Here is a 25856-nt window from a genome sequence, read left to right on the forward strand (position 1 = left end):
GTTCGATCCCTGGTCGGAGAACTAGGATCCCACATGCTGCAAGGTGCGGCCAAAAAAAAAAAAAAGTGTGGGCTAGACTGCCCAGGTTCACATCCCAGTTCTGCCACTTAATAACCTTAGGCAAATTACTTCACCTCTGTGCTGTACTTTCCTCATTTGGAAATTGAGGAATTAAATGACTGCATACATGTAAAAAACAGTGTCTAGCACACAGTAAGTGCTTGCTAGATGTTAGCTATTGTCATTACTGTTAAGACTATCATTACTTCCTTTTCTCTGGACCATCATTCCTAATCTTGTACGGCATGCCCACCTCTGTCTCTACTTTCTTCCGCTCTTCCAGATCCAGCCGGTCCTGGTCGGCCTTCTGGTCTCGATTGAACTTCTCCAGCTCCTGGGCCAGGGTAGCTGCTCTCTTGCTGGCTTCTTCTTTCAACCGGTGATATTTCTTCACCTGTGTCAGGGACAGGGAAGGAGGACAGGGATGACCAAGTCAGTCCATGTCAGCCCAGCGATCTCTCTACTCCCCACCCCCCCAAGAGCTTACCTGATTCTCCTCCAGGGTCAAATCTCTGCCCTGACTCTGACTCTCCTCTTCCATCCGTTCCTCAAACTCCTGCCGGGCTTTCTCCACTGACAGCATCTCCTTTTCCAGCTCGTCCATGTCACCTTTACGCTTCTTGTAATGCTTCTGAGCATTCTGTAGGGACTTCTTGGCTGCTTCCAGCTTCTTGATTTTGTGGGAGGTATTCTCCTTGGCTTTGATGTACTGAGGCCGCTTCTGGTTCAGCTCTGAGTCCTTCTCCCTTTTGCCAGAGGGGAGGGGGGAAACCAGTTAGCACTGTGGGAGAAGGGAGGGTTCCAAGGCTTTTTAATCCAAAGGGGGCCTAAACTCCAAGCCTCAGGGAAGTGCCTAAAAGAACAAGGGCCTGATGTCCCACAGATCCTCAAAAAAGGGGCTACTCCCTAGAAATGATGGCTTCAGCCTGGCATTCCAGCCACTCTATAAGGTAAAGCTACCACCCCTGCCTCAACCCTAGCCAGGCCAGGCCCCTCAGTAACAACTCCCAAGAGTAACCTGTGTTCACGTAATCTGACTTAACCTTTTCAAATTTCTGTCCTTTAAACTTCAAGCTCCAGTTTCCCTCTTCTAGGAAGAGACTACCAGCCACGAGTGGCTTCCCATCACTTCCTCTCACACTTGGCAAAGCCACCACCCCTTTCAAGTTCTCCTCTTCTGAGTACCTATCTACCCAGAGTCTGAGTACTTAAATACTCTATTTGTCTAAAATGCAAGTCAACAAATGTGCCTGATTCTAGCCAAAGCAAGTCAAGGGGAAGATAGAGAAACTAGTATAGGCACTGGGCTCTGGGCTCAGAGGAGCCCTAGGAAACAGCACAGCCTCTTGGCTTTCCACAAGTCACATGCCCAGGTCTGCCACTTACTTGATCTCCTTCTCAATCTGCTGCTGCTCCCGCATCATTTTGCCCAGCTCCTTCTTCTTCTCCTTCAGCTCATCCTCTACCTTGTCCATCCGCTTCTTGTCCTTCTCGATCTCCTTGTTCTTAGAGGCCAGTTCTTTGTTGAGCTTCTCGATTTCCACTTCATTATGATAAAGTTTGAAAAGTTGCAACTGTACCTGAGCTCGCACCACCTCATCCTTCAGGCGCTGGTAGCGGTCAGCCTGTGCAAATAGGGGTGTGGAGGCAGGGGTGCATCAGTAAGGCACTGGCTTCAATCTGGCCTCTCAGAGCCCAGAGGCAACCTGGCCACCTACCTCTTCTTTTTCTTGTTTGGCCTCCTTGCGTTCAGCTGCGATGTTTTTTTTGCGATGGTAATTAAACTGCGTGTCCTCTTCAGCTTTCACCATTTCCTTTTTTCGCTTGTCATATTCCTGGGCCAGCTCCCCAGAGCGACTGATCTCTTCAAAAAGAGCTGTCCTCTCTTTGGGATTCTTCATGGCAATAGATTCCACAGCGCCCTAGTAAAGGTCAAAACACTCTCCCCACTTAGACCCTAGCCAGTCCAGTTCCCGCTACCCACTCCCACTCAATCATTCAGAAAAAGTTCACTGATCCCTTCCCCACACTGGGTGGCACATTTCACCATTGAGCTTTGAGGACACATTCCCTGCCTTTTGAGGTACATGGGGAACAGAAGAGATAGAAGCAGAGACAACACCGTGTGTTACATACAATGACAGCAGTAGCACAGAAAAAGAACTAAATGAAGCTTGAGGGTAGGAGACTGGTAGGGGTACCTATGTAGGAAGGTTTCCCAAAGGTGACATCTAAGCTGAGTTTGGAAGATGGGGAAGAAACTAACCAAGAAAGTAAGAGAGACGAGGTTATTCCACGTAGAGGAAAATTAATATTGCAAAGGCCTGCAGGCCAAAGAAAGCAGGTGAATTTGGGGAACTGTAAAAGGCTTAATTAGGCTGGAAGGCAGGGCTAGAAGGGAAGAGTAATGGCATATGAGGCTAGTGAGGTGAGCAAGAACCAAAGGGTGGTGTTTCATGAATGATAGGAGTTGGATTTCATGCTAAGGCAATGGTTCTCAAACTTTAGTGTGCATCATAATAACCTGGAGAGCCCGGGAAAACACAAATTGCTGGGCCCCACCCCATACTCTCTGCCCCTATAGGTCTGGGGTAGGACCTGAGAATGTGCATTTCTAACGTGTCCCCAGTTGATGCCGATCTGGAGACTACAATTTGAGAACTGCCATCAGAAGGCAATGAGAAATCACTGAAATGTTTTAAGGAGAGGAGGGAAAGAAACATATTTGTGCTCCCATAAGATGATCCTGGCCCAGGGGATGAACAGGAAGGGGCCAGACTGGAGTCGGGAAGCCCAGTGAGGAAGCCGTTACATTAGTTCAGGGGAGAGATGATGAAGCCAGAGATGCGGCAGGTCCAGTGGGGATAGGACAAAAAGCAGGTAGCCAATAATTGTTAAAAATGCCCACCTGGAAGACGAGGAAGTTACGAGCTTTGATAAGAATGCCCAACTTCTCTAATTCCTCACTGTATTCATGTAGCTGGACCACTTTGTTGTTGATCTTGTACTCAGAGGAACCCCCTACAAGACAATGCATGAGTCAGCCGAGGGTTAGGCCTCCCTCCTACCCCAACAAACTAGTCTAGCCACCCCCCGATGCTCGTGGACCCAAGGAGAACCTCTGGCCAGCCTCACCCACCAACAATGACACGGGCAAAGGTGCGGTCCTCAGCACCCTCCTCAGAGTAGACCATGCTGACAAAGGCCCGGTTGGCAGCTGGCTTGCCCACAGGAGCTCCATGGATCAGGTCCCTCAGGGTCTTTACCCGCAGGTTGCTGGTTTTCTCACCCAACACAAAGCTGATGGCATCCATGAGATTTGACTTACCTAAGGGAGGACAGGACAAAGTAGAGGAGGGGAAGTCAGGAAGAAGGGGAGAGGAAAAGGAATAAAGGAGACATTGACAAGAACATAAATGTTCCCTAATCACTCAGTGCACAGACTAACAGGAGGACAAAATACTGCTTTGCCCCTGTAAAGATTGGGCCTGACCAAAGCCCTGGATCAAAGGCTTAGAAAAACAGCTCCTTTGCAGTTACCACTTACAGCAGCCAAAAACTAGAACCCCATCTAAGGAAATGGTATATTCACAGAATAAATCGTTCTACAACATTTTTTTTTTTTTTTTTGGCCATGCCGCGCAGCATGTGGGATCTTAGTTCCCCAACCAGGGATCGAACCCAGGCCCCCTGCATTGGAAGTGTGGAGTATTAGCCAGGGAAGTCCCTCTACAACCTTTGATGACATGGGAAAATACCCACAATAGGAGAAACAAGCATGATACAAAACTCAACATAGTTTGATCTCAACCAAGTTTAAAAAAAAAAACACACAAAACAAAAAAACACACAGGGGCTGAGGGAAGGGGGAAAATGCAGAGCTGTTATTTGATGAGTATAGTCTCAGTTTTGCAAGATGAAAAAGTTCAGAAGATTGATTGCACAAAAATGTGAATATATTTAACACTACTGAACTGTACACTCAAAAATGGTTAAAATGGTAAATTTTATGTTATGTGTATTTTAACATAATTTTTTTTAAAAAGGCATATTCCTATAGTGATACAACATGAAGCACACAGCATCACCTATGAAGTATCTTACCAAAAATATTTGACCTGAATCTAAACAAACCTTTAGACCTACCTTCCAGTTTATAGGAAATACAGCAGTTAGAGAAACATGGTAAATGACACCATGAAAAAACCTTAAGACAAACACAGAATGTGGGATATTCTACAAGACAACTGGTCTGGTCTTTTCAAAAAGTCAATGGCTTTTGGGGAGAACCATTCCAGGATACAGAGATTACTGAGACATAAGCAAAGGCAGCACACAAACTTTGATTGGATTCTGGTTCCAAAAAGATCCCAAAAAGACATTTTGGGGAGCAATTTGGGAAGCTTGAATATAAACTGGATAACTGATGACATGAGGAAATTAATTCTCTCAGGTGTGATAACAGTATACTGGTAAACAGGAGAATGGTGATCTTAGTAGATGAATGCTGAATCCTTTAGGGGTGAAACGTCATTATGTCTGCAATTTACTTTCAAATGACTAAGTAAAACACAGGTGTAGGTTTGAAAAGTTTCATAATCAAAACTTGGGGGGACTTCCCTGGTGATCCAGTGGTTAAGAATCCGTCTTGCAATGCAGGGGATGCCAGTTCGATCCCTGGTAGGGGAACTAAGATCCCACATGCCGCGGGGCAACTAAGCCCGCATGCCACAACTAGAGAGCCCACGCACTGCAACTAATGAGTCCACGTGCCACAACTAGAGAGAAGCCCACACACTGCAACGAAGAGCCTGCACACTGCAACGAAAGATCCTGCATGCCACAACTAAGACCCAATGCAGCCAAAAAATAAATTAAAAAAAAAAAAAAAAAACTTGGGGAGAGGGAAAGGCATAAAAATATAAACAGTATAACAGTGGTCATTTCTGGGAAAGAAAATAGGTAACAAGTCAGGGAAGGGAGAGAATCTTCTTTTTTTACTGTATATCCTTTGGGATTTTCTGAATTTTATACCATGTGCATATATTCACTATTCAAATAAATAAATAAGGCTTTTAACATTAAGAGTGATTATCTTTTCAGTAGTGGAGTCACAGTTTTTACTTTCTCTATTTTAGACTCAGAAAAAAATATATTTAAAAAAATTTAGACTGGGGTTGTGGGTAGGGAATAGTTTAATCTCTACAAATTCTATCTCAAGATTCCCCCCAACATGCTATCTGACCTTGAACTGAGGACCTGATTTCTAAAACCCTTCTACCCAGCTATAAAAATGGCAGCCCAGGTCCTTCCACAGAGGCAGTACAAGACAGTGATTAAGAGCTTGGGTTCTAGTCCAACAGACCAGGTTCTAATCTTAGTTTCACCACTTTTAGCAGACCTTCCTTTCCCTCACCTGCAAAATCTGAAAAACCATGACTCATGGGTAAAGCATCTAAAACAATGGTTGGCACATAGTTCTCTGTGGGAGTGGTGGGAGCACAGGTATGACAGGCACAGGTTCTGATCCTGGCTCTGAGAATCAAGTGTGCAAGTGATCACAACTCTTTGTGCCTGGATCTTCTCATCGATAAAACAAAGATAATGGTATCTCCCTCCTAGGGTCATTGTGAGAATTTAAATGTAAAGTGTCTTAATAAATAAAGTACTTGCCACACAGTGAATGCTCAATAAATGGCAATCCTATCCTAACCAGGTTTGGACTCTTAGCTTAGTCTCTCTTATCACAGCAGGACTGGCACATCATGCAGACCAGGAGTCAGCCTTTTAGGCACCCATTTCCAACTTCTGGGCTTCTCCCATGCTCTCCAAGGATGGCAAGAACATCTCACAACCAAAGGCCTCCCTACTCTCAATCATTCAATATTGTAAACATTTTTATAACATGCATTATGACCTGAACAATGATATAATGTTTCAAGGAATGTCTTCTTTGGGGCACTCCATAGACCAGTGATGAAGATACAAAACAGAATAAACGTTAACATGTAGAAAGTGTCTCCTGTGTGGCAGAGAGGAATTCACTGAGGGGAATCAAAGAATGCCTCGTGGAGCTGGGCACTGAAGAATGGGGTCGGATGTAAGCCTGACATCTACTCGAAGAATGAGGAAGAAGGCGGTCTCTTCCCCCTCCCCAACTTTCCTTTGATTATAAAAATGTAGCTCAACTTAATCCTTGGAGCAGAGCTCCCTCGCCTTCCCACTTGCATCCCTCACAAGCATCCTATAAATCTACTTCTTGCCTGTCAAAAAAAAAAAGAACGGGGTAAGGGAGGGCCAGTCAGACCAAGGGCCTTTTCGGAATACCTGGGTATACAAATTTACCCATGTTGGGGAGACTGAATGCCAAGAGGTGCATCTCAGCTCTTTCCACAGGGGCCACCACACCAAAATCCTAAGAAACTGCAGTGGAACCCCAAGCATTAGCCATCTAGGCCAGTAGTTCTCAAATGAGGTGGGGGAGGGTGGAGTGATTTTGCCCCTCCCCCCTGGGGACATCTGGTAATGTCTGTAGACATTTTTGATTGTCACACCTGGAGGGGGTGGGGGAGTTGCTACTGTCACCTAGTGGGTAAAAGCCAAGGATGCCACTAAACATCCTACAAGGACGGACCCCACAGCAAAGCATTACCTCACTGGAAATGTCAACAGTGCTGCTGTTGAGAAACCCTGCTTAATAGAGAGCCATATCTAGGCAAGACTCCAGGGAAGGTCATCAGTTACAGCTACTTCAGCAAGGGCAGTCCCTCAGGCTAGAAAGTGATTCAGCTAGAACACCTCTGAGGTGAAGGAACACAGCAGGATTCCAAACAGATCTCTAATGTCCGTAGATGGGAGGACTCCAGGGTGTATAATTTAGAGATGGGGAATTTAGATATGAAATAGAGGCCTTAATCTGACTAGCCTTTCTTTCTTCCTTTCCTTCCTTTTTCTTTCTTTTTATTTTTTCTCCCAGTTTTAACAAGATATAACTGACATACAACACTGTATTACTTTCAGGTGTACAACATGATTCTGTATTTGTATATATTGCAAAATGGTTGCCACAATAAGTTTAGTTAACATCCATCACCTCACAGTTAATTTTTTTCTTGTGACTTTTTTAAGATCTACTTTAAAATATACAAAATATACAATACAGTACTGTTAACTAATGACCATTCTTCCTAAAAAGCCATCCAAGTCACTCTATCACATCACTGTATCACATCAATCCTGCACAGCACTTATCACAGCCGAAAAATAACTTATTTCCTCCTTTATTATCGTCTTTCCCCTCTGGAATGTAAGTTCTCCGAAAGCATGGCTTATTCTGTTCTCGGCTGTTTCCACAGCACCTTGACTGAGTAACTCCTTATAAAGCAGTAAGCATTCAATAAATTTGACGAGCGAATGAGTTCTGACTTTTGACGGTTTCAGTGGTAGGAAAGGCATGCCTCGAATTCGAGGCATCCCCACCTCTCAGTTGAGGCCGGGGAGTCGAGACCCCAAGCACTCCGGAGACGCGAGCTCGGAGTCCGAAATTCAAAAGTGCCGCCTCCAGAGAAGAGTTTTTAAAAGAAAAAAAAAAAAAAAAAAAGGAATTGGAATGTACCAACGCGAGGCAGGAGGGGGCGCTGGGATGAAGCAGAAGTATACCGTTTGGCCCGGAGGCTACGGGAGGGCCACGAGCGGTCCCACATCTGCCGGGGGGTTCACACAATGCGTGGAGGCCGGATGCAGCTGCTCCGGGGAGGAACTGCGTGGCCAGCTACTGGCAGCCGGCTCCGGACGCGCCACTTTTGGCTGCAGGGGGCAGTGGGCGGGGTAACATACACTTCGGCCCGTACCACTCGGGCCAGGAAGGGGGTCGCGCAAAGAGCGGGCAACTGACACCTGGGGAAAAGGTTCGCGTCAGAGCACCCGAGCGGGAAAAGCGGGTCCAGGTCGAAAACCCTCAGGAGGGCAAGGAACCTGTTAGGGTTCGCGACATTTCAGGCTGCACAGGCTGGGTTGTACTACTGTGCTGCCGGATAGGGGGGGTCCAGGCTGGGACGTTAAGCAGGGCCGCAGCCGGGTTTATCTCACCAGAGCCATTGGGTCCAATGATGGCGGTGAACCTCTGAAATGGTCCGATAATCTGCCGACCCTTGTACGACTTAAAGTTCTCGATCTCAATCAGCTTCAGGAAACCCATGACCGTGGCGGCGCCGGCGGCTGTAAGAAAGGCCGCGCCGTACACCCGCGAACTGTGATAGCCCGCGCGGGAAACACCGCAGTGCAGGCCGGGCGGACGGCAAACCTCGCGAGAATAAGTCCAGGCCTAACGGCATTTTCGGCTTCCGGCGCGGGCGGGGCCTTCGGGCTGACGTGGAGGTTTTCTTGATCCGTTGCCAGGGCGCGAGGTTACGACAGGCATTTGGGCCCCTCCCCTCTTTCTTGTCGCACGGCAACGCAAACCGCCTCTTCACCCAACATAGTCTTGGAAGGAGGCAGGCGGGGCCGGGAGGAGTCCGCAGCTGTTGGGTTGGGGGAACCTGTATGAAGGAGCCGATCCTTGCGGAGACAAGCCAGGAGTCACAGCAGGATTATGCCCTCCAGGGCAAGAGGAAGGTGGGAGCTCGGCTGCGGCTTTTGCCTGGCCGGCGGGAAGGCTCAAACAAGAACGGGGTCGGGAATTGGAAGGACCCCAGGGAGCGGAGGGCTGTACGAGAAGGAGGGGCCAGCGGGAGGATTCCGTGTTAGAGTTCAGATCTTGCTGAGGGTGGAGTAGGGTCGGAAGTGGAGTGGGGTGAGGTGATAGGTGGGATGGGGTGTGAAGGGGGATGGGGCGTGGATGGAGATGAGGGTACTCTGGAGCGACTGGGATACGGGCTGGGGAAAACTGTGGCCAGAGGTACTGTCCCTATCCCCCGCCTCCCTCCTGTTTCTCCAAGCAGAGTTCAGAGACTGCCGCTATAGCTGCTATAGTCTTGGACCTGATCCTAGACCCAACCTGGGAGCTTCAAAATTGGGACTCCTTGCTGAGAAAGGTATTTTGTGTGAACCCCTGGGAGTCAGGGTCCCTAAGCCAGTGCTCTCCACCTCTGTCCTTCTTCCCTTCTCCCCCCTTCATCTCTCTCTCTCCGTGCCTCACCCCCATCCCATTCCCTCCTCTCCATCCCCCTCTGCCGTCCCTTGCTTCCTCCCTTCCTCTTCTTCTCTCTCTGCCCTCCACCCCTATCAACCGCCCTGTTGCCCTCTTTCCTCTTTTCTCCCTCTGCCCCTGACTCTGCCCTTTCTGTCCCCTTCCCCTCTGTTTCCCATCTTTCTATCCCTCTCCTCCATCCCCTCATCCCCCATCACCTTATACCTGCTTTTTACTAAGCCATGGCCTTAGCAGTCCAAGAGGCTGTCTGTGGAATCTTTCCCTTCAGTGTGACCTTATATTGTCGTGACAGATGGAATGAGTAGGCTGGCGTTGGTGCTTAGACTTAGACATGAAAAGGGTCTGGTGGCTGCCACAGCCATTCCTGTAACTATTTTTTAAATGATGTCTGGAGGCTGGGAAGAGTCTTAAAGTCTTAGGACAAGTCCAGGAAAGTGAGAAAGCTTGGTTGATGCAATCTAGTAAATGAAGTTCAGTTGGGAGAAACAGTCATGATCAGGCTGAGGGGATAAAATGACCAAAGGACAGCAATCTCATATAATTGACAGGAACTACTGTTCCATTTAAGATGAAATGGAGCTTGGGGGGAAAAAAATCAAATTGGATCCCTACTTCTCACACCATATACAAAATGCAATTCCCAAATAGATTAAAAACTTAAATGAGAAAAGCAAAACTTTAGAAATTTTAGAAGAATATATAGGAGAATATCCTTATGACCTCAGGGGATTTCTTAAATAATAAAAACTTTTGAGCTTAAAGGAAAAGATTGGTAAATTTGACTACATTCAGATTCCTCCAAATTACAACATAAAGTGAAAAGATGGTAAGTGCACACAGAAAGCTTCTAAAGTATTGATACTGTTCTATTTTCTGGGTTCTGTGGAGGGTTCACAGGTGTTCATTTTGTTGTTATACTTCATAACTTACATGTGTTAACCATATTCTTTTGTGTGTATCAACTGTTACCATAAAATTATTATAAAATAATAATAAAGTGAAAAGACAAGCCACAAATTGGAGATGTTTGCCACAGGTAAACTAAGAAATGATTAGTGTGTAGAATACATAAGGAACTCCTAAAATTAATAGGAAAAGGACAAACTGATTTTTTTTTAATGAGCAAAAGATATGAATGGGCACTTCACAGAAAAGAAAGAAAAATGGACAAAACACACATGAAAAGATGTTACAACCTCATTAGCAATAAGGAAAATTCCAATTAAAACTGATAATTATAATTTTATACCCACAAGTTGGCAAAAATTAAAAAGTCTGTAATATCCAGTGTTGCTGAGGATGTGGAGTGGCTAGAGTTTTTATACACTATAGTGAAAGTATAAATTGGTACAATCTCCTTGGAAAACAACATTATCTCGGAAAGTTTAAATAGGCTTATGCCCTGTGATCCAGCACTTCCGCTCCTAGGTATATGCTAGGGAAGCTTTTCCACCTGTATATATGTCTCTTTTAATCTACAAGTCCCTCCTCTTTTCCTCTTGCAATTAAAAAATAAACTGGGTTGTTTGACTAGAGTCCTAGTCTCTCTTGAACCCAGTTCAGTCAGGCCCCACCAAAAATGTTCTAATCAAGGTCATCAGCAACCCTCCCCTTCAAATTAGTCAGTTCTCATCTTCATCTTACTTAACCCATCATCGGTTGCTCACTCTCTCCTCCCAAAAGCACTTTCTTCACTTGGCTTCTCAGGCATTCCCGTTTTTTCTCCCACCTCACTGGCCACTCCTTAGCCTCCAGTGCTGGCTCCTCCTCTCCCTGTCTCCCCTGAGGCATTCTTAACTATCTACAGTCCCTTAGAGATCTCTCACTGCCTCATAGCTTTAAATTCCTTATATCAGGATGGGCTAAATTATGCTGAGGTTACAAACAACCTCAAAATCTCAGCAGCTATATGTGGAAGCTAATAAATACAACAAACTAGTAAATATGACATAAAAGAAGCAGACTTACAGATATTGAGAACAAACTAGTGGTTACCAGTGAGGGGGTAGGGGCAATATAGGGGTGAGAGAGTGGGAAGTACAAACTACTGGGTGTAAGATAGGCTCAAGGATGTACTGTACAACATGGGGAATATAGCCAATATTTTCTGATAACTGTAAATGGAAAGCAGCCTTTAAAAAACTGTTTAAACGTGTGTGTGTGTGAGTTGTGAAAAAAAAATAATATCTACTTCACAGAAATATTAAGAAGAATACTAGTATGTCAAAAATAGTCAAATATCAGCATTTTCATATGGTGCAACCTAATAAATGAGTTACTAATACAACATGCTTATAATTGCACCTTTACAGTAAATACTCAGTAAATGTTAACTGTGATGACAATAAAAAAAAGAAAAAATAATAAAATAAAATCATAGGCTATATAAAGCTTAGTAAAAATATGTGCTACATAAGAACAAATTGTTTCTGACAGAGGCCCTGAGAAAGCCTTCTATAAATGAGGAGCAAGAGCTTTTGTTTAAGTGATCTATTTTTGTTTATTTTTAGCTTCAAGCTATGTTACGGGTGGGCGAGGTTGCTGGTTAACTAAATTCCAGTTAGGTAAGGTCTTGCTATACAGAAGCAGAATAATAAAATTATCAAAAAAAAACTGTTTAACAAAAAAAAAAACCTAAGGACAACCAATCCAAACAGCCACCTAGGCTTTCTCAGATAAAGCAAGCGCTTCAGCTATAGCCAATCAAATAATTTCCTTGCTTTCCATCTCTTCTCTTTAAAGATCTTTCCCTGAACTCTTCTTAACCACTTCTGGTTTGACACTGCCCGGTTTGTTTTTTGCTCAAATAAACTCTTAAAAACATGTTTTTTTAAGGCTCAGCAGTTCATAAAAACAAAGATTTCTCACTCCTGCTTCTTGTCCACTGTGGGTTGGCTACATCTCTGCTCTGTCATCACTCCAGGACTGAGGCTGAAGGGGCAGCGCTCACCTGGGACATTGCCGGTCCCACAGCAGAGAGTGAAGAGAGAAAGTGGCTATCATGTAATGGCTCTTAGTTCTGCTTGGGAATGGCACATGTCAATTCTCACATTGCAGAGGGCAAAGCAGATCATGTGGCTAACCTTGAGGACAATAAGATAAGGATATAGAATCCTTCTGTAAGGAGGAACAGCAAAATTTTTTTTTTTTTTTTTTTTTGGCCACATGGGGCTTCTGGGATCTTAATTCCCCAACGAGGGAACAAGGGATCTAACCTGTGTCCCCTGCAGTGGAAGCGCAGAGTCCTAACCACTGGACCACCAGGGAATTCCCAACAGCAAATCTTTTTGAACAATAACAAAATTTACCATACTATATGTATGCTATCAATGGGTATCTAATCAACCTCTCAAACTCAACACTTCGAAACTGATCTCCAGATCCTCATCCCATTCTGTTCTCCCCACACAGACTACTCAGTTGATAGCAACTCCTCTGACTGCCCCAGCCAAAATCCTTGAAGTCATTCTTAACACTGCTCTCTCACAGCACATCCAATCCATCAGGAAGTCCTGTTGGCTCTGCCTTCAAAATATATCCAGAATCTGACCACTTCTTGCTACATCCGCTGCTACCAACCTGGTGAGTCATCATCATCTCTTGCCTGAACGACTGCAATAGCCTCCCTGCCTCTAGCAGGGCAGGTCTGGTCTCCCTGCCTCTAGCCTTGCCTCCCCTCCCCTCCAGTCTATTCTTAACACAGCAGCCAGAGCGATCCTTTAAAAATCAAAGACAGGACACATCACTCCCACTGCTCAAAATCCTCCAATGGCTGCCCATTTCTCTCAGAGTAGAAGCCACAGCCTTTACAATGGTCTATAAAGCCCTACATGCTCTGCACCCCCCCACCCAATCTATCTAATGTCATTTCCCACTCCTCCTTGCCTCCCTGCTGTCCCCTTGAACGTGTGCCTCTTCTGTCCACCTTAAGGCCTTTGCACTTGTTCCCTCCGCCTGCAGTGCTCTCCTAGTTATCTGCATAGGAGACTCTCTCACCTTCTTCAAGTATTTGCTCAAATATTACCTTCTCAGTTATGCCTCCCCTGACTTCCATATTTAAAATTGCAACATGCCCCCCACTTTCTTGGCACTTCCAATTCCCCTTATCCTGCTCTGTATTTTTTTCCGAAGCACTTATCATCTTCTTACAAACTGTTTAATGTACTCTCTATAGTCTGTCTGTCCCCACTAGAAAGTAACTTTCACAAGGACTCAGATTTTTGTCACTTTTGCTCCTTGATGTCTCCCAAATGCTTAAAGGATCATCTGACAGTAGGTACTCCATAAATATTTGTTAAATGATAGAATGAACATGGGTGAAAAAAGCAAGATGCAGAAGAATGCATACTGTGTGATACTCCCTAAAATTCTGAGACAAGAAAATGTTTTAAAATATTGTTCAGGGAATTACGCACACACAGTATATTAATGCATATTAGTAAGGGAATGGTAACATTTTGGATAGTGGTTATGTCTTAGGGTAAGGATGAGGGAGGAGAGACATAAGACCCTTCAATAGTATTGATCATTCACTATTTCTTAAGTTGGGGAGTTGGTTCATGGGTCTCTTTTATCATGCTTCCTAACTTACATATGGCTTATATATATTCTCCTGTATGCATCAAATATTTTAGTTACAAAATGGTTAAGAGAGAGAGAGAGAGAGAGAGAGAGAGAGAGAGAGAGAGACCGGAACTAGCTATATGAGGAGTTGAAGAATGGTGTTCCAAACAAAGGAACACAGTGTACAGAGGCCCTGAGGTGGGAACAGTTGTAGTGTTGGAGGACTTGATAGGAAGCCAGTGTGCCTGGAGCACTGTAAGCAAGGGATAGGGAGGCATGAGATGAACTGGAGAGGTGTGCAGGAACCAGATCTTGAAAGCCCACAGTAAGGAGTTTGGATCTGATTCTAAGTGCAGTAGGAAGCCAGGGGAGGATTTTAAGCAGGTGCAAGACATGATCAGATTTAAGTTAGCAGAAGTGGTTTGGGCTGTGGCTTTGGCTGGCTCACGTGCCAAAAGTGGGCCTCCCAAAATATGAAGGAACACAGGCAAATTGAAGCCCTCTAGCCTTTCATTTGACTGGAGAATAAGTAATAAAAATAAAGGGGGAATGGTGGTGGCATTTACTGAAATGGGGAAAACTAAATAGAACATAATGCAAAAGGGATGTTGTAAATGAGTTTGAGACTTGGAAAGGTGAGCAGGGGTCAGATCATGAAGACTCATAAATCTGGCAAAGGGGGTTGGACTTGATCTTGTAAACACTGGGGAGCCATTTGCTTTAAAGCTGCTTTAAAGGGTTTTAAGCTGAGGCGTGCCATGGTCAGATTTGCTTTCAGAAAAATCACTTCAGTAGCCAAGGCAGAGAAAGAGGTAGAGAGCATAACACTGGAGCAAGGGAGGCCAGTGAGGCTCCTGGGAATATTGTCTGGCACCAGCTTGTGAGGCCTGAATTAGGGTGGTGACAGCAGAGATGGAGAACACAGATATGAAATATGTCAGGAAGTAAAATCAGTAGGAATCAATAACTAGTGAGATACTGTGGGGAGAAAGGAATGGGGGTGGGGGTGTAGTCAAGGAGGATGGTTAGCACTGATTGGCCATTCACCTCACCCTTGCTCCAGATGTATAAGGTAGACCCACCACCAGATCCCAAGGAGGTGGCAGCCATCGAGGCTAGAAGAAATCAAGAAAAGGAGCAACAGAGCCGATTCTTCAATGTGTGGACCAGAGGAATGCGGGTGAGTGGGCAGCGGGGACATTCTCTGGACCAGGGGCCACCTCACTCTTGCACTTGGAGAGGAACATAGCAGTGCCCATCACAGCCCCTCCCTGATTCAAGCAGACTGTAGAGCTAGAAAGGAAGGAGGAGGGTGAAAAGGCACCCACCCCCACATGTGGGAAGGGCCTGGGAAAGGGGACTGGGGGTGCAGGGGAAGAGACTGGGGGAAGAGGAGCCAGTGACAGCTGACTTCTCCAGTCAGCTCAGGGCCAAGTGGCCTGGTTCTCAAGAGACAGGCAAATGGAGCCGAAAGAAGTCTATAAAGAATATTTGGAGGCTTCCCTGGTGGCGCAGTGGTTAAGAATCTGCCTGCCACTGCAGGGGACATGGGTTTGAGCCCTGATCCGGGAAGATCCCACATGCCGCAGAGCAACTAAGCCCATGCGCCACAACTACTGAGGCTGTGCTCTAGAGCCCGTGCTCCGCAACAAGGTGCAATGAAGAGTAGCCCCCACTCGCCATAACTAGAGAAAGCCCACGCCCAGCAACAAAGACCCAACTCAGCCAAAAATAAATAAATAAATAATAAATAAATAAATGTATTAAAAAAGAAAAAAGAATATTTGGTATTGCACGCATATGCCTAAACTCTTTCTGGAAGGCTACATAAGAAACTGTTAACTGTTCCCTGGTGGTCCAGTGGCTAAGACTCCGCGCTCCCAATGCAGGGGGCCCGGGTTCGATCCCTGGTCAGGGAACTAGATCCCACGTGCCACAACTAAAAGATCCCATATACTGCAACGAAGATCCTGCGTGCTGCAACTAAGACCCAGTGCAGCCAAATAAATAATAAAATAAATAAATATATTTAAAAAATAAACTGTTAACCAGCCTGAGGGACAGAGGTGGGAGGGACACTTACTCTTCACTAAACTGTATTCCCTTTTGCACTATTTTGAAACGTTTTAAATGAATTATAATCAAAATAAAGAGAAAATATTGATAGTTTAAGAAAAAATAGATTGCTGGCTGGGTGGATGAGTGGTGTGACTGAGATCTAGTTGGCAAGCGTTTCCTCAGGGCCTGCTCTGTGCCAAGCACTGGGTTGGGCAGTAGGGATACAAAGCTGACTAAGGCCCAGTCTCTGCCCTTATCAGGCTCACAGTCTGGTGTAGGAGATAATCAATAGAGGCAAACTTCATTATAGTGTGGGCAGTGGGCCCTAGATTCTATGGGAGTAGCACCTGCTGGAGGGGTCAGGAAAGTGAAGTCTGAGCTGGTCTTAAGGGATGAATAGGAGTTTGGGTAAAGAGGGGAGGAAAGAGTGTTCCAAGTGGAGGGAGATGCTGGAGCAAAGGCTATCAGTATGAAACAGCCTAAGATGTGCAGGGAACTGTAAGCAGAGCTCCTGAGGGTGGGAGAGGGGAAGAGGGTGAGATGAGGCTGGAGACAGAGGAAGAGGCTAGACCACTGAGGGACTTACAAACCATGCTGAGATGGTAGAACATTATCCAGTAGGTACTGGGGATCCTATAGGAGGATTCTGAAGCAGGTAAATTCTGAGCAGTCTATGTTAGAGCATTCAAGGCCCACTGCTGGGCCCGTACCTTGATTTAACTCATTTCTTTGGGATCAGGTGGATGCTGAAGCCCTGAACAGCCAGGCGGAAGAGAAAAAGCTTCGGAAGGCAAAAAAGCAGAGCGAGGTGGCAGCTTATGGTAAAAGCCCAAGGCCAGGGGCCAGCCAAAGGGGAAAAGCAAGGGCCTGAGTGGGATAAGGCAGGGCAGTTCTGCTTCGGAGTGGGGCCTGAGGCCTGGGGTGTGGTAAGACAAACCAGACTGGCCTTTGGGAACAGTGGCTGTGCTGAGTGGGCTCTGTCCCTCCCGTGGGGCCTTCTCCATGCCCCTGCCCACCACCCCCAGGTACCGACCAGGTGCAGTATGATATGGTGGCTCAGATGCTAGAGAAGGAACAGGCAGAAGGGACACATCGGCTGGACAAGGAAATGCAAGAGTTTTGGAAGCAGAAGCAGCAGCTCGAGAAAAGGCGTGAACTTGACCTTTGGGATTCAGACCCACTCTGGGGGGAGTTTCCAGCTCATCTTGGTGACAATGATCCCTACTGGGGCCCAGCCAGCCTGCAGTGCTTCTCTTGGGAAGATTTGGACAGGGCCACATGCCTGAGAATGCAGCAGGAGGAGTTCATGCACAGCCTGGAGAGGCCACTGCAAGAGCAACAGCAACAGCAAGCCAGAGTTGAGGAGAACTGTGCAGGTAAGCAGCGGGGCCCTCCAGGCTGTGACCTGAGGCCTAGTGGGGAGTCATCCTGAGCTGGATACAGCGCCCAGAAGACCAGAACTGTGTGGGGAGGTCCAGTTACCCATAGGGGCTGATGCTGAAAGGTTAGACTGAGCAGGCCCCAACCTCCCTGACTTCCTTCATCAACTGACAGTATAGCCACTGATCCCCAATCAGCCTGGCACTCCATTACCTGGAGGCAGCAGAGTGAAGACAAACCTAATGGCTCTGCTGCTTACTAGCTGGTTTGGGCAAATGAACTTTCCTCTCTGTGCTTCAGTTTCCTTATCTTTAAAATGAGGAAATTAATCCATACCACATAGAGCTCGTATGAGAATGAAATGAGATACTGTAAGTAAAGCACAAGCGTCAGTGCTCAATAACCAGTAGCTACTATCAATATTACTATGACATCTGTGGCCATGTCCCCCTCTTCCATTAGAGTAAGCCTTTCACGGGCAAGGACCATCTCTTATCTACTCACGCTGCTCACCTTTAAAACCACCCGTTATAGCACCCTGTTCTGTTATACCGCTTATCATGGAGGTAACTAAGTATCTGAAAGTATTTGTGGAATGTCTGTCTTCTCCCCAAAATGTCAGCTCACTGAAGATGAACCACATATCTCATTTCCACCCCTATATCCCAGTTGCCTAGTACATTGTCTGCCACAGTGTCAGGAGCTCAATAAATCATTGTTGGATGAACAATTGAAGACCAAAGTAAACAAGAAAGGCACCCTACCCTCCAGGAACCCACAGAACCATGCCTTCCAGAAAATCAGTGTAGAGTAAGAGGAAAAGATACATGCACAAGTCATTTACCAGCACATATCTATACTTTAACACTGCGTTAGGTACTATGAGAGGTACTGTGATAGAAGTATATATAGGACATGGAGGGAACATCAATATGGGAGTGGTCAGTTCCCACAAGGGAAGGGAGGCAGGGTAGGGGGTTGGCACAGGCCCGCTGTCAGGAGCCAATTTTGGAAAGTTGGGTACAATTTCGGCAAGGCAGAGAGTGGGAATGAGAAAAGGTCATTCTAGGCAGAGCGGGTAGCAAAAGGAAGAGCTAACCTTTGCTGAGCACCTACTGTGTACCAGACACTGTGCCAAGATTTCTACCATGTTTTAACTCATTTTATCCTCACAACAACCCTATGAGGCAAGTACTAGTAGTATCCCTACCTTCGGTGGAGGAAACTGAAGAACAGAGATGTTAAATAACTTGCCCAAAATCATACAGCTAGTGGGTGATGGAGGTGGTAAGTGAACTCAGGCAGGCTGGCTCCAGAGCCTGCACTCTTGACCGCTACGCCACACTTGCTGTCAGTCACTATGAGAAACTGGGGACTCAGAGGCCAAGGGAGAAGTTTCAGAGAGGGAGTCATCAATAACGTCAAATGCCCCAGAGAAGTTCAGATAGGAAAAGAATGAGACTTGAAAATGAGATTTGGAAAATGAGATTTGGAAATTAGGAGTATTTGGTGATTTTTGTCAGAACAGTTGCAGTGGAACCAGGGGCCAGCTGCCCAATGGCAGCAGGCAGGTGTACAAGAAGGTAGAGCAAGGCAACAGGGACAGCAGAATGCTGGGAGAGGGTCTGTGTAGTGTCATGGAAGGAGCATGGGCTGATTCCTCAAGAGATCTGGATTCAAATCCCAACTTACTACTTGCTGGCTGTGTAACCTTGGGCATTTTACTTCACCTCTGGACCTCATCTGAAAAATGGGGCTGATCTTTCCTCTCTGGGTTGCTACAAAGAGTGAAATGAAACAAGGCACCCCTATCCTCCCTTCCCCCGCCCTCCAGTCTCTGAAATCTGTGTCCCTGTGCCTCTCCAGAGCCAACCCCTCAGCCTATGCTCTGGACCCCATTCCCCCTGCCTCCCACATAGGCCATGCTCCCTTAGGTACTCCCCACTGGGTTCTCAACACTTGCCCTTCCACTGGCCCCTTCTGTGAAGGCTGTAAGCATGCTTGTGTCTAACCCTTCTTAAGAAAAAAAAGTCTCCCTCCACTCTGTGATTCCTCTAGATGCTGTGAGCTAGCTGTTTTCCTTTACAGCCATACTTTCTGAAAAATCTGCTTCCACTTGCTCTTTCCTTCCGAACTTTCCAGTCACACCTCAACCCCTGAGATCTCATTTCTCCCCACACAACTTCACTGACACTACTCTTACTAAAATCATCAATGCCCTTTGTGTTATCAGGTACAAGAGGCTCTGTTCAGTCTTTTCTCCTTGACTGGGACTTTCTTGCTACACTTGACTCTGATCACATCTTCCTTCTTGAACCTCTCTCTTCCTTGGCTTCTGTGACAGCACATTCTGCTTGTAGCTCTCCGATCATTCCTCCTCTGTCTGCCCTTTATGGATTCCTCTTCCTTCTACTTCTTCCTTCCTTCCTTCTTCCTTCTTGAGACTCTGTCCCTGGCGCACTCCTTACCCTGCATACTTGCCTCAGGCGCCCTCGGTCCTCATTCTGGTTTCAGCTAAAATGTCGCTACCTCTGTGCTGAGGACTCTCTACCTGCAGAATCAGATATCCAGGTGCCTGTGGACCACCTCCAACTCAGTTTCCTAAACAATTCATCAGTGCTCCCTAACCTGCTCTGAATTCTGTATCCTCTAGTTCCAGTGGTGGCCACACAATGCATGGAGTCATCCCAGCCAGGACCCTGGAAAGCATCCAAGTCTTTCTTCTCCCTTACTCCCTCATCCAATCCATCAAGTACTGCTGATGTAACCTCCATATATTTCCCCTCCATCCTTTCCGTCACTGGCCTGGTTTGAGCCCTCCCAACTGGCCTACTGCCTTAGCCTCCAAGATGGCTTCCCTACCTCAACTGTCTCCCACCAGCCTGACTGTCCTCTATTACTGGCCACCAAAAGGAGCTTTCTAAAATGCAAATCTGTGTCACCCCCTTACTTAAAATCCTTCCATGTTCCCCACCACCTTCAGGGTCAAGTTTTTAGCCCTTAGTCTGGCCCCTGTAGAGCTCCCTAGTCACTTGCATTTTATGCTCTAGGAAGAGCGGACTATTTGTAATTTAAGATACAGACCATGCTGTTTCTTGACTTCATTCATTTGATAAATATTTACTGAGCACCTACTATGTGCCAGGCTCTGATGCAGGTGCTAGGGCATGGTAGTGGATAAAACAGACAAAAATCCCTGCTTTCACAAGGGTTACCTTCTAGTGACGAGAGAGACAGGCAATAGACAAAAATAATTAAGTAGGGCTTCCCTGGTGGCGCAGTGGTTGAGAATCCGCCTGCCAATGCAGGGGACACGGGTTCAAGCCCTGGTCTGGGAAGATCCCACATGCCACGGAGCAGCTGGGCCCGTGAGCCACAATTACTGAGCCTGCGCGTCTGGAGCCTGTGCTCCGCAATAAGAGAAGCCGCGACAGTGAGAGGCCCGCGCACTGCGATGAAGGGTGGCCCCCGCTTGCCACAACTAGAGAAAGTTCTTGCACAGAAACGAAGACCCAACACAGCCACAAATAAATAAATAAATAAATAAACAACCCCCTCTAAAAAAAAAAAAAAAGGAATTGTTACTTAAAAAAAAATAATTAAGTAAAATGTAGGGTGTATTGGATGGTGACAAATGCTAGGGAGAAAAATAAATCAGAGAAGGAGGATAAATGTTGGGGGCAGGCAGGTGGCAATTTTAGGTAGGAGAGACAGAAGGCCTCACTGAGGCGGTAACATTTGAGCAAAGACCTGAGGGAGGCAAAAGAGCATGAGACAAGAGCAACGTTTACTGCAAATCCCTGAGGCAGGAACGTCTGGCATGTTCAAGAAACAGCAAGGAGACTGGTGTGGCTGGATTGAAGCAAAGTTTCAATACATTTGCTCATGCTGTGCTTGCAGCCTGGAATGCCCTTTGCCCTTTCTGACTATATGCAACATGTATTTCAAGGATCACCTCCTCCTGGAAACCTTCCTCTCACCCAAAGCTCTCTTAATGCCCTACACACATCTCTGTCATTGCCCTTACCACATTGTGGTATGATGATCTACATTTGATCCATCTCCTCCATTAGACAAGGAGCTCTCTGAGGACAGGATCTAATTCCTTGGTATCCTCAGAACCCAACACATGGCCCTTAGACTGAGGCTCAGAGATGAAATGATTTCCCCAAGGTCACACAGCCCAGAAGCAACAGAGCTGCATTGAGACTCAGGTCCATTGGAGGCATCTTTCAGTGAGGCACCTGAGAAATTCTTGTTGCTGTCACTTTGGTTATCCCTAGCCCCAAAGAGTAGCTCCTTCCACACATCCCTCCAATGAGGACATTACCCCCTTCCCAAACATACATACACATACATCCACAAAGCTCGCTGAACAAATGGCTGAATGAGTGAACCAGGAATGCAGCAAGCCAGTACAGTGCCCTGACCATATTTCTCTGTGTAGATACGCTCAGTGAACAGCTGTGCCTAGCCATGGACTTGCGGGCCACCCAGCTGGCCAAGCTGGAGGAGTGCTGCCGCAAGGCCATAATGTTTGCCAAGGCCAACGCCAACAAGGCCCAGGTACGTATGGCCAGAGCCATCCAGTGCACCCGGCTCTCCCCAGTCCCCTGAACAAAGTCCTGGGGAACCTCAGCCACATCTTTCCCCTCACAACCCTTCTCGAATTAACACCAGCCCTCTCATCTACCTGAGGATTTCCCCCTTCACCCAAGGGCCCTCTTAGGGCAGAAGGTCCCCTTCCCCACCTCCAGACTCAGGATGACCTGAGAACAGAACACTGCCCTCCCTTCCCCAGCCTCTTAGTCTAAGGGCTTCCAGAGGGCAGGGGAGTTCCCTGCCCATTCCACCCCTTCCCCCACCTTAAGTCACTCAAAGGCCATGCAGTACCTGTTCCTTCTCTCCCTGAGATGGAGGAGAGTAGGGCCATGTCTCCCCCTCCCCTGTGACTGAGAGTTCCCTGAGGCCGGGCATCCAAATGCTCACATTCGGGGGCCCCACCAGGTAGCTAAGATGGCTAAGCAGCAGCGCCGTGAGCATCAGCACCAACGGAAGGCCAACTTCGTGGAGATCCAAAACCAGATCACAAGTGACCTACTGACTGAGAGCCCCCAGGTCGCCCAAAACCCTATGGCTCCGCACAGGGTCCTGCCCTATTGCTGGAAGGGCATGACTGCAGAGCAGAGAGCTGCCATCAGGAAAGTACAGGAGGTGCAACACCATGAAAAGGAGGCACAGCGCCAGACCGAACAAGCACTGGATACCAAATGGGAAAGCCAGCCTATGTGCTTGGCCCAGGCGGCAATGGAGCTAGAAGAGCAGGAGAGGGAGCTGTGTGCTGAATTTTGGTGGAGAGTAGGCTCCTTCGACCAGTGGCTGGCTAAGTAGCAAAAAGACCAGTGAGTTCTAGGGGGTGGCAGCAGGGATGAATGCCAAGGGAGGGTGGAGACGGATGGCAAGGGCCAGGGAGAGAGGGAAAGCCCATCACCTGAGGCCTCTGGATTTCTTTCACAGGCAGAATTATCTGAATTCAGTAATGTACACCAATCAACCTACAGCCCAATATCACTTGCAATTCAACACCAGCAGCCGCTGAGCTCAGGATGGTCATCTCTCCTTCCTCCCCCATCAAGCTCACAGAGGCTAAGAGTCAAGAGAGGAAGATGATGCAGACCCCCTCCACCAATCCATTTCCCAGTGGGAGAGCTGAGCCAGCACCCCCACCTTTGACCCTAGGTAATAAAGTTATTCACTAAAATCAAGGCCACGTGTTGTAATAGGACACAAAAGGTGTGAGGTACTGCCTTTCCCGCCCCACCCCTGGAGTCTGAGCATCCAACCCTGTCAGAGTCTCACCCATTCACCTTTCTTCCCCATGCCAGTTCCCCCAGCACACAGTGCTGCTCACTCCCCTGTGAGAAATAGACTTTATTAGGCACGAAGGGTGACTGGTGGGCAGAGGTTACAAAATGGCTACTGGGCTTCCTCCCAAGCTGGAGTAGAGTACTCCAGGAAGAGGAGGGACAGAGGAGCCTGTGTTTTCTCTGCCTTCCCCCTTCAAGGCTGCATGCGGATGGCCCCATCCAGCCGGATGACCTCTCCATTGAGGAATGGGTTCTCGATGATGGCCTGTACCAGATGAGCATACTCAGCAGAGTCACCCAGTCGGCTGGGGAAGGGCACCTGGCTGGCCAGGAAGTTGCGCACTTTATCTGGGAGGGTGGTCAACAGCGGAGTGCCAAATAGGCCTAGACAAGACAACCAGAGTCAGAGACCCACCCTCGCTTTCATATTTACCTGGTCCCTCCTCACCTTAACCCTACTGGTGGTGCTTCCCTATGCCCAGAGATAGAAGGCTGCTGCTGTTTAGATGGTAAATACCTTCCCCTCTCAATTGCCCACGGATCCCATCCAATCCCAGGTGTGGCAGGGAGGGGATATGTCTACCTGGAGCAATGGTCATCACCCGGATGCCCATGGGAGCCAGATCCCGAGCAATGGGCAGTGTCATGCCCACTATGCCCCCCTTGGAAGCAGAGTATGCAGCTTGTCCAACCTGGAGAAGGAGTGGAGGTCATAGGGGGAAGGGCCCCAACAAGTCACCAAGGCACAAGCCTTGCCCCTACTCACACACCTGGCCCTCAAAGGCAGCTACACTGGCTGTGTTGATGATGACCCCACGTTGGCCTCCCTGGTCTGGTTCATTCTGGCCCATCTCACCAGCCACCAGGCGGATCACATTGAAGGTGCCTATGAGATTCACCTGGAGGACCAGTAGAGACATGGTGTAGGACCTAAAGCAGAAGCAGCCTTTTGTCCCCTAAAAGCTTTGGGGACACCCACAGCCAGATACTTCTTACTACTGCCCCTGGAGAACCTCTAAGGCCTTACATTGAGAACTCGCTGAAAGTCCTCCAAGGTATGGGCCTGGCTCTTCTTTAAGTTGTATGTCTTGCTGGCCACTGCAATGCCTGCACAGTTGACTGCCACATCCACACGGCCAAACTTTTCTTTTGCTAGAGTCAGGGCTGCTTGCACGTCCTTCTCTGAGGTCACCTTCAAAGGGAGAAGTGGAGAAGGTATTCATCTCCCATCACACACATACCACTAAATCTTGAGGAGGGGAGGGCAAGGCAGGTTCACTCTTTTGAGTGACAAGAGAGTTGTGTAAGCAAGGGAGAGGCCAGGAGAAAGAAAACTCGAGAGTGGGACAAAGGTGAAAATGTTAGGTAATACAGAGCAGTGTTTCAAAACATTTTTGAAATCCATACCCTCTTCTGATAAATTCACATACCCCTGGAGATTCTCAACTGCTGTGGATCAGAGAAGTTTTGAGAATTATTGATATGAAGATAAACTAGCTTTTTTGTACCCCTACCTGCTAAGATAATTTCGTCAAGCTTTACTTCTGTAGTTTGTTTCATGAAAAGTTTTTTGACTTTGTAAATATAAAATTACAGGGCACAATATGCATTTTCAAACTACACATACTTCCTTGAGGAGATTCTGATATGGCCAATTCCCAACCCGCCCCCCCACCCCCCGCGTTGTGAAACCCAGCTTTAGAAATTCCTTACCGCAGGCGTTTGAAAACGGCTCAGGCCAAAAGGGAAAAGGAGATGGGTCCACTGCCCACATAGACGGTACCCTTATGAAAAGGGACCCCATGGGAGAGGTGAGGTAATCCCACTTACGTCCGCTGGGGCAAAGGCGCAGTTCTTCCCTAACTTCTTGGCCTGGGCCTCCCCATCCGAGTTGGGCAGGTCCAGAAGTACAGCAGTGGCCCCCTGCCCCACCAGTCGTTCCGCCGTGGCCAAGCCTAGGCCCGAGCCTCCACCAGTTATTACGGCGACCAGACCCTGTGAAGAGGGGCACGGTCAACAACTATACTGTACAGACCACCCCCACCCTTGCATCTGCCCATTTTCCAGGCTTCTGCGAGGGAGGCTCCCGGTCACCCCTGCGGTTTAACCCAGATGTGCCTCCTCACTTTAACGATGGGACCTCTGGGTGTCTCATCCCCAAAAAGCCCATCCAGACACCCCGCATGCACGTGCCCCAGAGAGCTGACCTTCACCTCCCGAGGCCAACCGCCGCAACAGCAGGCCTCGATAAGAGTAACCCTTTCTCCCAGCACCGATCTCTCCCCCCTAGTTCTACGGCCGCGCCGTCCCAGCGGGTGCAGAGGGGCAAGAAGCAGGGGCGAAGACCCGGTTACCTTCACGCTCCGACACGCAGCAGCCATCTTGCGCTGGCCTCTCTACAAGCAGGACTGCCGGGCGGTCGCTGGTTGGCCGAGGCAGAGCCGCGGGGCGGGGCCGGCGAGGCTGGCTGTCCGCGGCGAAGGACAAACGGCGAGTGTCGGCGGTTAGCGTCCAAGACCCGAGAGCAGGCCCAGGCAAGGTCCCGGCCGAGAGTTATTTCACCCGGGGGAGAAAACAACGAGTAGCAGCATCGCACCGCCGCAACCTCCGGCCTTTGGGCAGACGGCCAGCTCCGCTGGGGGGAGGGGGACAGGCGATTGAGAGTGTGTACCTTACTCCTCGGAAAAAGCCTCCATTCAACATTCATATGTTTATATCTGAGAGACTCCTATATGCCAGGCTCTGTGCGGGGCACTGGGGATAACCAGAGGAATAATAAA

General features: G+C 47.7%; 3 protein-coding genes across 6 annotated transcripts in view; 1 reads left to right on the forward strand and 2 right to left on the reverse strand.

Moving 5' to 3' along the window:
- The window catches only part of SMC1A (structural maintenance of chromosomes 1A), a 32110-nt gene extending 23767 nt beyond the window's left edge, over positions 1-8343 (reverse strand). The window contains exons 1-7 of one of the 3 annotated variants that reach the window (XM_068533030.1): positions 8149-8343; positions 3200-3388; positions 2969-3081; positions 1779-1982; positions 1447-1685; positions 548-806; positions 314-454 (exon numbers count right to left, since the gene is read on the reverse strand). In XM_068533030.1, the coding sequence (XP_068389131.1) occupies positions 314-454; positions 548-806; positions 1447-1685; positions 1779-1982; positions 2969-3081; positions 3200-3388; positions 8149-8257 (1254 nt within the window). In that variant the 5' untranslated portion in view covers positions 8258-8343. The remainder of the gene's footprint in view (positions 1-313; positions 455-547; positions 807-1446; positions 1686-1778; positions 1983-2968; positions 3082-3199; positions 3389-8148) is intronic. The other 2 variants (XM_068533031.1, XM_068533032.1) reach the window with 2 other exon arrangements.
- Positions 8344-8514: 171 nt separating this feature from the next.
- On the forward strand, positions 8515-22970 carry RIBC1 (RIB43A domain with coiled-coils 1). Of its 2 annotated transcripts, none has more exons than XM_068533325.1 (8): positions 8515-8673; positions 9000-9092; positions 14835-14951; positions 16569-16650; positions 16855-17205; positions 21657-21775; positions 22217-22611; positions 22727-22970. In XM_068533325.1, the coding sequence occupies exons 1-7, from the start codon at positions 8602-8604 to the stop codon at positions 22598-22600; spliced, it is 1218 nt and encodes a 405-aa protein (XP_068389426.1). In that variant the 5' UTR covers positions 8515-8601; the 3' UTR covers positions 22601-22611; positions 22727-22970. The 2 variants fall into 2 exon arrangements, with proteins under 2 accessions (XP_068389426.1, XP_068389427.1); XM_068533326.1 differs by lacking the exon at positions 8515-8673 and adding an exon at positions 12698-12790 and having other exon boundaries at positions 9005-9092.
- A 155-nt stretch (positions 22971-23125) lies between these two features.
- Positions 23126-25508, reverse strand: HSD17B10 (hydroxysteroid 17-beta dehydrogenase 10). The gene is made up of 6 exons (XM_068533327.1): positions 25431-25508; positions 24907-25071; positions 24104-24268; positions 23847-23975; positions 23660-23768; positions 23126-23460 (listed from the first exon to the last, which is right to left on the reverse strand). The coding sequence occupies exons 1-6, from the start codon at positions 25455-25457 to the stop codon at positions 23270-23272; spliced, it is 786 nt and encodes a 261-aa protein (XP_068389428.1). The 5' UTR covers positions 25458-25508; the 3' UTR covers positions 23126-23269.
- Positions 25509-25856: the final 348 nt, after the last annotated feature.

This window comes from Eschrichtius robustus, chromosome X (genome assembly GCF_028021215.1).
Source record: "Eschrichtius robustus isolate mEscRob2 chromosome X, mEscRob2.pri, whole genome shotgun sequence".
Lineage (NCBI taxonomy): Eukaryota > Metazoa > Chordata > Mammalia > Artiodactyla > Eschrichtiidae > Eschrichtius > Eschrichtius robustus.

What these genes read in the sequence shown, in the direction of transcription:
- RIBC1 (XM_068533325.1), top strand. Translation starts at nt 8,602, where the DNA reads ATGAAGGAGCCGATCCTTGCGGAGACAAGCCAGGAGTCACAGCAGGAT. An exon ending in AGTTGAGGAGAACTGTGCAG is followed by an intron (nt 17,206 to 21,656) that starts GTAAGCAGCGGG and finishes TTCTCTGTGTAG; the next exon opens with ATACGCTCAGTGAACAGCTG. An exon ending in CCAACGCCAACAAGGCCCAG is followed by an intron (nt 21,776 to 22,216) that starts GTACGTATGGCC and finishes GGGCCCCACCAG; the next exon opens with GTAGCTAAGATGGCTAAGCA.
- HSD17B10 (XM_068533327.1), bottom strand. Translation starts at nt 25,457, where the DNA reads ATGGCTGCTGCGTGTCGGAGCGTGAAG. An exon ending in CTGCGTGTCGGAGCGTGAAG is followed by an intron (nt 25,072 to 25,430) that starts GTAACCGGGTCT and finishes CCCTCTTCACAG; the next exon opens with GGTCTGGTCGCCGTAATAAC. An exon ending in GGTGATGACCATTGCTCCAG is followed by an intron (nt 23,461 to 23,659) that starts GTAGACATATCC and finishes TGTCTTGTCTAG; the next exon opens with GCCTATTTGGCACTCCGCTG.